Source organism: Ochotona princeps, chromosome 9 (genome assembly GCF_030435755.1).
Source record: "Ochotona princeps isolate mOchPri1 chromosome 9, mOchPri1.hap1, whole genome shotgun sequence".
Lineage (NCBI taxonomy): Eukaryota > Metazoa > Chordata > Mammalia > Lagomorpha > Ochotonidae > Ochotona > Ochotona princeps.
Window position 1 is genome coordinate 57,233,023 of NC_080840.1, and position 12,366 is coordinate 57,245,388.

A 12,366-nucleotide genomic window follows, 5' to 3' on the forward strand; every position below is an offset into this window, starting at 1 on the left:
CTTCTCTGGCTTCTCTAGGGGAAGAAGAAAACTTTCCAATGGAACCACAGTAGCCCTGGACGAATCTCTGTGAGACTAGAGCAGTGTTCTCAATATACACCTAGACTTTTGTCTTTCTTTCATTCCTCACTGCAAGAGATTGCATATTAAAAACCCAACAAAAATCTGGAATAGGGCCACAAAAGGAGAAGCATGTAGAAGAAGGTAGCACTTTGGCATGTCTGGCAAATTTAAGAGATTTTAAGCAGGCCTGAGCCACACAGGACCTACCCCTTCTTCATCTAGCCGATCTGTACACTTCAAGTTAGTGTCAAGAATGACCTTCATGGTCTGAGTGTAGCCACCCAAGGAAGCATGATGCAAAGCAGTCCAGCCATTGTGGTCACTGTTAAAGAGTTAAGAAAAGATATTGATGTTTTACAGATGTAATGGGGGAAGGAACCCGCTGCAGTTCATTGCAAGTGTATCTGATGACTGAAGGGGAAAAAAAGAGCTGCCACTGTGACTTGGGATTAAATGTTTCCTCTATATTCATAATATATCAGCTAATTTCAAACCCAAGTGTCTTCAATGATCTATCTGTAATATCATAAACATTAATTGTTATTAGTAGGAAATATATAGCGATAGAAGCACATTTCCAAGTGATTCCAGGTGCAGGAAAGTAGAATTAGAAAAGTAAAACAATACACATTTTTATCAAACTATAACATACATACTCTTTTAAAACTTATTGTAATGTTGTATTGAAAATGGTGTCAAAAATTTATAATTGTGGTACCAATCTTCACAGTCAGTAGTTAGTGTTAATACAAGTTAGAGATCCTTAACTTGAAAATCTGAAATCTGAAATGTTCTAAAATCCAAAACGTTTTGAATGGGTTGATCTATGTGAATATTATGAAATTCATAAAACTTGGAAATCTTAAGCACTTTTGGGAAAGGCATGTTCAACGTATAGTAGTAGTAATAATAATAAATATAGTGCATGGCTATATTTAGATTAATGTCATTTATTCTTCAAAAAGCTAATTCTGAAAACGTTCTCCTCTTGTGCTCTCAAAGAGGCTTACTCGTTTTTCATTCTTAAAGAGAACAGTTTATTCTTTCTCAAGACATTAAGACAATGAGTGCTTGCTATAACCAAAATGCTTTTTAATGTTAGACATAGAAAAAAGTTTCCTGGATCCACTTGGGCTTGTTTCCACTGTTGCTTGCTGCTCCTTTGGAAGTGTGAAGGAACGAGGTAAAGCATTAATACACAGCAGCATCACTAACTTGCTGGAATCAGTCTATGCCCTGATGTAGAAATGTTCTTTTTGATATTATCCTCATGAAATACAACCTTGGTGAAACTGGAATATATCCAACTGTACCTTCAGAAAATTGTTTCCAGGTTTTCTTTCCTTTTCCTAAAGATGTTATTTAATTATGACATATTTTACTATGCTTACATGGTTCTGTTGTTTGTGGTAAATTCCCTGTAAGTATGTGGAGAGTTCAGAAAGTTTTTGGAAAGAATGAAATTTAAAAGTAAGCTTATTTTTATTCAAAACTTTTGAAATCTATGCATTCTTTTCATAGCATGCATTTTCCGTGAACTTTTGGAAACCAAACGAAAGGTTATCTTAGAACTTACGTGGTTTTCTGTGTACAAACAAAATGAATAAGAAAAGAATAAATAAGAAAACAAATAATAAGAACAAATAAATAAGGCAAAATAATAAGAAGAAAATAAATAATAAGAACATGGCAGCACGATGAGATAAAATGTGAAGAACTGTATTTCACAGGTTCTAGAAACATGCTATACAAAGTCACTTATTCCATAATCTTGAATAAGGTCTTCAACTCCATAAACTCTTATGTTTTTATTTGTCAGTTGGTAAAAATATTGAATTCCCTATGAATAGGTCAGAAGGCATGTATGTGCTGAGGACTAATCAAAATCAATATGAGTACTTAATGAGTGATAAAAGTGTATATCATAGGGAGACTCGCAAGATGGCCGACATAGGAGGAAGACTGTGAGAGAGCTCACAGACAGAGAGGGCTAGAACGCGACAAAAGCGTAAGTGGAGCAGCATAGAACTACAGGGAGAAGAACGTGAAGTTCCCTGGACAGTGTGGAGCCAAAAAAATCCACACAACTCGGAAGAGCAACCAGGGAAAAACAAAGCAAAGGACAGGGAAGACGACTTTCCGCTCCTGACCTGCTGAGTCACCTCTGAGGGCAGACGCTGAAAGCCGCCGAACCCACCCAAAGACCGACCTGAAGACGCTGTGGCCGTGAGGACCGGAGGTGATTGGGACCCGCTGGCATCTGCTCACCCTGGTCACCAGGACTCGCCAGGACCTGCCCCGCTGCGGACACCAGGACCCTGAATCACCGGGACCCGCCGGCATCTGCCCACCCTGGTCGCCAACCCCCGGGACCTGCACCAGCCGCAGCCTCCAGGCTCCATCGCGACCCGCGCGGAGACCAGCAACGGACGCAGCAGTCGGGAGACGCACTGGCGGCCAGGATTCCCACCAGAGGAAGAGGCAGACTGCAAGAACCTGAGGTTTGAGTGAGTTGGGTGGGGACAGTGGTGGGTTGGAGGCTTCGGGAGTTGGCCCCCCAGGGGCACGGACAGAGCCTGAACACAATTGGCCTCCCCGCCCCTCCCCCCCCCAGGCTCCAGCCTCTAGAGACACAGGGCGAGTGCCTTGAGACTGCCAAAACTGTGTCTGGGAGAAAGGCAAAAGGCACACTGGATACTCCCCTGTGCCTTTGCGGTGTGGCACTCAGCTGGGCGGTGCTATCCCACAGGAACCCAAGCACGCCTCTGGGCTGGGCAGTTCCCTGCTAGCGCAGGGGCGGTCGGTCCCCTGCAAGTGCTGGGGTGGGCGGACCTGCGCAGGAGGCGTTTCCAGAGAGCACCTGGAACACGCCCTATAGTCCCTTGCTCCGAGCCCTGTGATCCAGTAAACAGGGTGCGCGCACAGAGAGTGCCTTCACTCCCCCACGCCCTGTGGTAGCATACCTGTAGGGGACGAGCTGAGAGTGTGCTTTGAATCCGCTGGGCCCTGGAAGAGGCGCCCTGAGGTCCAGTGTTCTGGAGACGCACCAAAAGTGCCTTGAAAATTCCCACACCCTGCTACTCCACGCCTGCAGACTCCGATCTCTACAGGATAGTGCTTGGAGACCCCTCAGCACACTGGTGCCTAGGTCTCTCAAAAAAGAAACACTAACACAATGGGAAGAAATACCAGAAAAGGTAATGATCCAGATGAGAGTGCCAACACCCTACCAATAAAGGATCGAAAGCCAATGTCTATTTCGGAGATGCGAGATGAAGACATAGAAGATCTACCAGACAAGGAATTCAAAAAAATAATGTTAAAATATGTCAGAGACAATGAGAAGAATTGGGAGGACTTCAAGGAATTCAAGAACCACATAGCCTCAGAAATACAACAAATGAAAAGTAAAATCCTTGACTTAGAGCACAAAATTGAGAGCCTAACCAACAGAACAAATACAGCAGAAGAGAGGATCTCTGAAACGGAAGACACACAAAACGAACACACCCAGTTCATGAAACAGCTGGAGACAAGTCTGAACAAAGCCAATAAGACCATACAAGAAATGAAAGACAACCTCAGAAAATCAAATATTAGGATTATTGGCCTTCCTGAAGGAGCGGAAAAAGAATCAGGAATGCAAATGGTGCTCGACGAAATTATACAGGAAAACTTTCAAAACACTTGGAACATGAATCCAGCTCAAATCCAGGACGGTCAGAGGACTCCCAGCAGATATGACCCAAAGCGATCTTCACCCAGACATATGGTGCTCAAGTTCCACTCCAACGAAGACAAAGAAAGAATCCTGAGACAAGTACGAAGCAGAGAAAAGATCACATACCGGGGAAAACCAATCAGGATCACGGCTGACTTTTCTGAAGAGACCTTACAAGCAAGAAGAGAATGGACAAAGATCTTCCAAATCCTGAATCAGAACAACTGTCAACCAAGAATATTGTACCCAGCAAAGATCTCATTCGTATTTGAGAACGAAATCAAATACTTCCACAGCAAAGAGAAATTAGAAGAATATGCCAGCACAAAACCAGCTCTACAAAATCTCCTTAGAAATGCACTAATTCCAGAAAAAAAGGAGGTGAATCATAAGCAAAGATGGCAAACAGGAAGGTCTCCCCACTAAAGTCCACACAAGGAAGGGCAATAACACAGATATCAACACCCACAAAAACAAGTATGGCAGGGCAAAATCACAACCTCTCAATTTTAACTCTCAACACAAATGGCCTGAACTCACCAATCAAAAGGCATAGATTAACAGAATGGATTATCAAACAGCACCCAACTATCTGTTGCCTACAAGAGACACATCTAACCAGAAGAGATTCAAAGAAGCTGAAAGTGAAAGGTTGGAAACAGATATTTCATGCCAATGGACGAGAAAAAAAGGCTGGGGTAGCTGTCTTAATTTCAGATGATGTGGACTTCAATCTGACACACATCAAAAAGGACAGGGAAGGACATTATATATTGGTGAAGGGACTGATCCATCAGGAAGTAATTACCATTGTGAACATATATGCACCAAATTCAAACGCACCTAGCTACGTGAAGCAATTACTCACGGACTTAAGGGGAGACATAGATATGCACACAATAATAGTGGGTGATCTTAACACCCCACTAACAACTATAGACAGATCAACAAAACAAAAACTCAACAAAGAAACAACAGAACTCATACAAACAATAGAACAACTGGACTTGGTTGACATTTATAGAATTTTTTACCCTAAGGCCACAGATTATACATTTTTTTCAGCAGTACATGGCACCTTCTCCAGGATCGACCACATGATAGGACACAAAGCAAACCTAAATAACTTCAAAAAGATAGGAATCATACCATGTACCCTCTCAGACCACCACGGAATGAAGCTGGAAATCAGCAATTCAAAATGCCCCAGGAAATACAGAAACTCTTGGAGGCTGAACAATATGCTACTAAACGAACAATGGATCAGAGAAGAAATTAAAGATGAGATCAAAAAGTTATGGAAACCAATGAAAACTCTGACACAACATTCCAAAATTTGTGGGACACTGCCAAAGCAGTGCTACGGGGTAAACTCATCGCAATTGGAGCTCATGTCAAGGCCCAAGAGAGGCGCCAAATACAGGAACTAAACACACACCTCCAGGAACTGGAAAAACAACAGCAGAAGAGCCCCACACACAATAGGAAACAAGAAATCATCAAAACAAGGGAGGAAATCAACCAGATAGAAATAAAAAAAACCATACACAAAATCAATGAATCAAAAAGCTGGTTTTTTGAGAAGATAAACAAGATAGACACTCCACTGGCCCGACTGACAAAGAAAAAACAAGAGAAGGCAAGAATTAACAGCATCAAAGATGAAAAAGGCAACATAACAACAGACACCGCATCCATTAAGGCCATAATCAGAAATTACTACAAAGCACTGTACTCCAACAAATCAGAAGATCACCAAGAAATGGAAAAGTTCTTAGACTTCTACCACTTGCCAAAACTTAGCCCAGAGGCAACAAACGACCTGAACAAACCCATAACTGAAGTAGAGATTGAATCAGTGATTAAAGACCTCCCAACAAGGAAAAGCCCAGGCCCAGACGGCTTCACTCCAGAATTCTACAAAACATTCCGAACAGAGCTGACCCCAATCCTCTACAAACTCTTCAAAACAATAGAAAAAGAGGCAACCCTTCCAAACTCATTCTATGAAGCCAACATTACCTTAATCCCAAAACCAGACAGAGAACTAACAGAGAAGGAAAACTACAGACCTATCTCTTTGATGAACATTGATGCTAAGATTCTCAACAAAATCCTAGCCAACAGAATTCAAAAACACATCAGACAGATCATTCATCCAGATCAAGTAGGATTCATCCCTGGAATGCAGGGATGGTTCAACATTCGAAAATCTATAAATGTGATACACCACATCCAAAAACTGAAAAACAAGAATCACATGATAGTATCAATAGATGCGGAAAAAGCTTTCGACAAAATCCAACATCACTTCCTACTAAAAACCCTAACCAAGGTAGGCATAGATGGAAAAATCCACAACATAATTAAAGCAATATATGAAAAACCCAACGCCAGCATCATACTGAATGGAGAAAAGCTGGAACCCTTCCCACTGAGATCTGGAACAAGACAGGGATGTCCACTTTCTCCACTACTATTCAACATAGTCCTAGAGGTACTCGCTGAGGCCATAAGACAAGAAAAAGAAATCAGAGGAATCCAAATGGGAAACGAAGAAGTCAAGCTCTCACTATACGCAGATGATATGATTCTTTATGTAGAAGAGCCAAGAGACTCAATACAGAGACTGCTAGAACTTGTACGAGAGTTTGGTAGAGTGGCAGGGTACAAAATTAATGAACAAAAATCAACAGCCATAGTGTATGCGAACAGCCCCAAGATGGAAAAAGACTTAACCAGCAAGATACCATTCAAAATAACAGAGAAAAGTATGAAATATCTGGGAATAAATCTAACCAAAAATGTAGAAGACTTATTTGAAGAAAACTACAATCTGCTTAAAAAAGAAATTGAACAAGACCTCAAAAGATGGAGTAATATCCCATGCTCCTGGATAGGTAAAATCAATATCATTAAAATGTCTATACTGCCAAAAGCAATATATACATTCAACGCAATCCCAATCAAATTGCCCAAAACATTCTTCACAGATCTGGAAACAATGATCCAAAGGTTCATCTGGAAGCACAAAAAACCACGGATAGCTAGAACTATCCTGAAGAACAGGAAGTTAGCAGGGGGAATCACAGTTCCGGACCTCTGGACATACTATAGGGCAGTGGTTATCAAAACAGCGTGGTACTGGCACAAAGATAGAGAGGAAGATCAATGGAGCAGAATAGAAACGCCAGAAGGAAACCCACACAGATACAGCCAAATAATCTTTGACAAAAAGACAAACGACAACCCAGGCAAATGGGAAGGTCTGTTCAATAAATGCTGCTGGGACAACTGGTTGATAGCCTGCAGAAACAAAAAAATAGATCCACATCTCTCACCATACACTAAGATCAGATCTAAATGGATAACAGATCTAAACCTACATCCAGAAACCTTCAAACTTTTGGAAGAAAATGTTGGAAACACACTGGAACACTTAGGGGTAGGCCCTCACTTCCTAAAAAAGACTCCAGATGCAGTAGAAATCAAGACCAAAATAAACAATTGGGACCTCATCAAACTAAGAAGCTTCTGTACAGCTAGAGAAACAATCAACAAAGTAAAAAGGCAACCCACAGAATGGGAGAAGATCTTCGCACACGACATAGGTGATAGAGGGCTAATATCCAGAATATACAAAGAGCTACAAAACAACCAAAATGTCAAAACAAACAAGCCACTCAAGAAATGGGCACGGGAAATGGGCAGACACTTCACAAAGGAACAAACCCAAATGGCAAATAAACATATGAAAAAATGCTCAAGTTCCCTGGCAATAAGGGAAATCCAAATTAAAACATCAATGAGGTACCACCTAACGCCAGTAAGACTGGCCCACATGAATAAAAGCACCAACGACACTTGTTGGCGAGGTTGCGGGGAAAAGGGAACCCTACTCCACTGCTGGTGGGGCTGCAGGCTGGTACAGCCTCTATGGAAATCAGTATGGAGAATATTCAAACAACTCAAATTCAACATACCGTATGATCCAGCAATAGCACTCCTAGGAATATATCCAGAACACTTGTTCTATGAGAAACCAACATGTACTCCTATGTTCATAGCAGCACAATCAGTAATTGCAAAAACATGGAAACAACCAAAATGCCCATCAACAGAGGATTGGATAAGAAAGCTATGGTTCATCTACTCCATGGAATACTACTCAGCTATTAAAAAAAACAAAATGCAGTTCTTTGTGGCCAAATGGGCCAAACTGGAAACCATAATGCTAAGGGAAATGAGCCAATCCCAAAAGGTTAAATACCACATGTTTGCCTTAATTTAAGATGATATGATGTTATGTATAACATGTTATGTTTTGAATGTTATATGTTGTGTATAAACTAAAATTGAAGTATAGGTGAGGTGGTCACAGAAGGTGGCTGGGAACCCGCATTTACTTTTACCATATTGGTTACTCATTACTATGTCAATTAATTCCATAATGATGTAAATTTTTGCTGATGGTATGTTGGAGCTTTCAATTGACTGGGATGATACTCTGCTGGCTCTGTCATCAGACCAGAGAGGGTATACCTAAGAAACCGTTGAACTTGACGGGACAATAAGATGCTGGACTCTATGTTTGGTATACGCTTGCAATGGGGAAATCTCAACTGAACTTGAGCTGTGGTTATGCAATAAAGTGGAGGAATCCACCATGGTGGGAGGGTTTGGGGAGGGGTGGGGAGAACCCAAGTATCTATGTAACTGTGTCACATAATACAATGTAATTAATGAAGTTAAATAATAAATAATTAAAAAAAAAAAGTGTATATCATAATTAAATTTTAATAGAAAAAGACTAAACACAACTAAAAACAAAATACAAATCGCACTCTAGCCAAACATTCTTACTTGATAAATAATGCGCCTTTTTTCAAGAGAAGCTGAACCACTTTATCGTGTCCATTTTTCGCTGCCAGATGTAGAGGCGTCATCCCATTAAGATCACCTTCATTCAAAAGCCGCGTATCACTGATGCCTTGGAGCAGTCTCTGACAGGTATTGATGCGTCCGTAACTTGAAAAAAATGGATGTCTTATTTTCAAATTAAACTTTCAACAGGAAGAAAACATGCAGTTATGTTGCCTAGAACGACTGTTACCTGGCTGCAAAGTGCAGGGGTGATTTCTTATCTTTGCTCTTGGAATGAATCGACACATTGAAGCCCAGTAGGTTATTTACAGAGACAGGGACGCCCTGTCTACAGGCATAATGTAGAGGAGTACATCCATCATTATCTTCATCCATCACCAACTCTTTAATATGTTGCATCTATGGGAAAGTTAGTACTCTGCCAATAACTCTGCTATTAGGCTAAAATCATGATTTATAACAAATATGAAATAAGTTCCATAGGATCCTTCCCAACATGTACCCTACATCATACCTTAACATAGAAGAAGCTATGAGAGAAAAACATACTGCAAGTAGAAAAACGTACTTAACATTCTCAGTCTATTATTGCCCACATATATTTGACCACGCATGCCCTCTGCCCTTCTTAATTTTGTCCTCAAATAATAGTTAAGAGCGTAATCATAATATAGTCTAATACATAAAAGAATTGAGATAAATTGGGCTTATATGTTCAGTAAATAAAAACTTGAATAGGAATGAATGACTTAGTCAATTAATGGTTATATTATTTAATATTTTAAAATAACCATCTATTTTTATTATTAAAGGCAGTTGAAAGGTTAAAATATGTTCTTTTTTGTAACTGTACTTTTCATGTCAGTTGAGAGAATACAAAGAGAACAGATTCACTGTAGTTCATAGATATAATTCTGAGAAAATAGCAATATTCTCCTCCTGCCTTTCTTTCCCCTTCAGTTTTCTCTCTCTCTCTTTCTTTCTCTCTTTCTCCTTTGTCATTTCTTCCTTGTCTTTTAGGTTTCAAGAAAACATTTTTAATTAACATGACAGTCAAGGCATTAATGCTCTACTAAATGTATCAGCAAATAAAAAGTAAAAAGACACTATAATTCAGTAATTTTTACAGGAGACTTGTAAACAATACTGATCATCTGACAATGGACACCTAGGTTGATTCCATATTTTGGCTACTGTGAACCATCTTGCTACACATGACGCTCAGTGTTCATATTTTGTGTATTTACACAGTAGTAGGATTTTTGGCTCATACGGGAAGTCTATTTCTAGGTTTTAAAGAAATAGCCATACTGTTTCCCACAGTGGTACAGTCCCACCAACAGTGTATGAGTGTTGCTCTTCTCCACATCCTTGTCAACATTTGTTATCCTCTTTCTTGGATAATTGCCATTCTGATGAGAGTAAAGTTATAACTCTTTGTGGTTTTTCAAAAAATATAGGGATTTCATATACATCCTAGTGACTCAATGGGTATTAATGAAAATAAATACAAAATATGAAAATAATACTTTCAACATACCACCAAAAGTTAAACATATTAAGTTACCTTTTATTTTTAAGGTGATAGTTAAGCATGGCCAATTTACTCAGGTACTTGGCTTTTCCTCTGATACACAAATTAAGAGTCAAAAAGTGAAGGAAATCAGATTGCTTAAGGACATAATTATACTACATATAAGGATATGTGAAAAACCCCTGTAATTTAGAAACCCAAACATAATGTAATCATCATCATCACCCTCATCACTACCACCACCAAATTGAAACATTCAAATATGACACCTCAATTTTAAAGCATTTAAAAATGACAAAGTCAGCCTGCACAACAGTAACAATGGCATTAATAAAAGTTTACTCTCTGCTAGACAATGCAGTTTATGGAAATTCAGACATAAATTACCTGCATAAATTCAGGTTGCAAATTTTTTAATCCATAAGGTTGCTGCACAGTCAAATGTAAAAAGTTACGCCCATGATGATCTTTTATGTGTACATGAGCACCTAAAAAGCATAATATAAACATAAATTCTACTCAGTTATTTAAAGCATGGCCTATGTGGATACGGACTTTAATCAAAGAGTTTGACTGAAAAACATCACCAAGATATAATGCACTTTAAGCTTTAATTAGCTGGAAAAACTAAGCACATGTTAGAATGAGTTACATATTTTTCATGTGTAAAGTAGAGAATATATGATGCATTATATAAAAGCATAAATTATAAATGTGGCAAAATTAGAGTTAAATAAATAGCAGAGAGGATGCTACTTTCATTATAGCACTGGGTTAGAATATGTCTTCAAAATCATTACTACATGTAAACCACATAGGACTGATTCTTAGAGAAAACTGGTAAAATGTTTGTCAATACACTGGGGTATAGCAATATCTTATAAGTGCTATCTATTATCATTCTATGAAGCCTTTTATACCTCTGCCTCAAAGCCACTAGCACTGAAGATAAATTGCACCGATACTGTTTATCTTTGTGTACACAGCACCTGGCCCAGTGACTGGCACACAATAGAAGATTAATAAATATTTATCTAACCATATTGAGTTGTAGTTCCTAAGCCTTGGGTTGGCCTCTACTGGTACCTTTAGAAAGCAGTAAGTTTACAACATTCCAAGATGCAGAAGCAGTTGCTGACATAAGCGGAGAGCGTCCTTCAGCGTCAGTGATATTAACATCAGCTCCCTAAAATAAGCCAATTAACAGAGTTTAAGAACAAATTGAATTACATTACCATCTCTAAATGATATTAATTCATTGGAATAGAATATCTATGTTACGACTAGTGCCGAAGCACGTAACTATCCAATTGCTTGAGATTTCCATGTAATTTCATTGTTGTAACACCAGAAATTAAGGCATTCTTTCATAATGTCAACAATGATATTATTCTCACATGGTAGGCTTATAACTTGCTAAACCAGTAACAGCTCTATTACTACCTAAACCATAAAAATAAAATCCTTGCATTTACAGCAATAATTATTTCTCATTGTGAGAAATGATTTTTAAAAGTCTATCATTTACCTTCCAAATGTATATGGAATTTTTTTAAATTCAAGAGCAATTAATTATATTTTTAAAAAATCCACCTCATCTGAAATAAATGAACTGAAATAACTGAATTGAAATAAATCAAATCCTGAAGTAAAATTCTAGGAAAACATTCACTAAGGAAAAGTTGAATGTAAAAATCACTATATATAAATGACCAATCTTTTTTTTTCACATTTTTAAATTTGATTACACACAGAGAGAGAGAGAGACAGAGAACACACTTCTGTTCCCCTGGCTCATCCTTCAAGTGCCTACGACACTGAAGGTTGGGCCAGGACAAAGGCAGGAGTCAGGACCCCCTCTGAGTGGCAGGGCTGGATTTACTTTGGTCATTACTGCTGCTCCCAGGGTCCTCCTGAACTGAAAGCTGGAGTCATGTAATCAAATACTGAATCCTGCTATGTAATGTGGGATGCAGGTGTGTTAGCAGGCATCTTAACCTCTAAGCCATACATGCATACACTTGTTGCACTTTTAATATGTTTTGTTTGATTGAGTAATAGTAATGAGGATAATTTAGAAAAGAGTAAAAATGGTACTCAAAATGCAGGTAGGGTAATACAGGAATTTTGTATCCTGGATAAAATATTCAGATCTTGTGAGTTT

The 12,366-nt window shown here is 39.0% G+C and overlaps 1 protein-coding gene across 1 annotated transcript in view; it reads right to left on the reverse strand.

The window, feature by feature from the left end:
• TRPA1 (transient receptor potential cation channel subfamily A member 1) overlaps positions 1-12,366 on the reverse strand; it is a 70,203-nt gene that overhangs the window by 33,181 nt on the left and 24,656 nt on the right. Inside the window, exons 9-13 of the mRNA XM_004588111.2 lie at positions 11,289-11,388; positions 10,590-10,690; positions 8,898-9,067; positions 8,648-8,812; positions 271-385 (exon numbers count right to left, since the gene is read on the reverse strand). Coding sequence (XP_004588168.2) covers positions 271-385; positions 8,648-8,812; positions 8,898-9,067; positions 10,590-10,690; positions 11,289-11,388 — 651 coding nt within the window. The remainder of the gene's footprint in view (positions 1-270; positions 386-8,647; positions 8,813-8,897; positions 9,068-10,589; positions 10,691-11,288; positions 11,389-12,366) is intronic.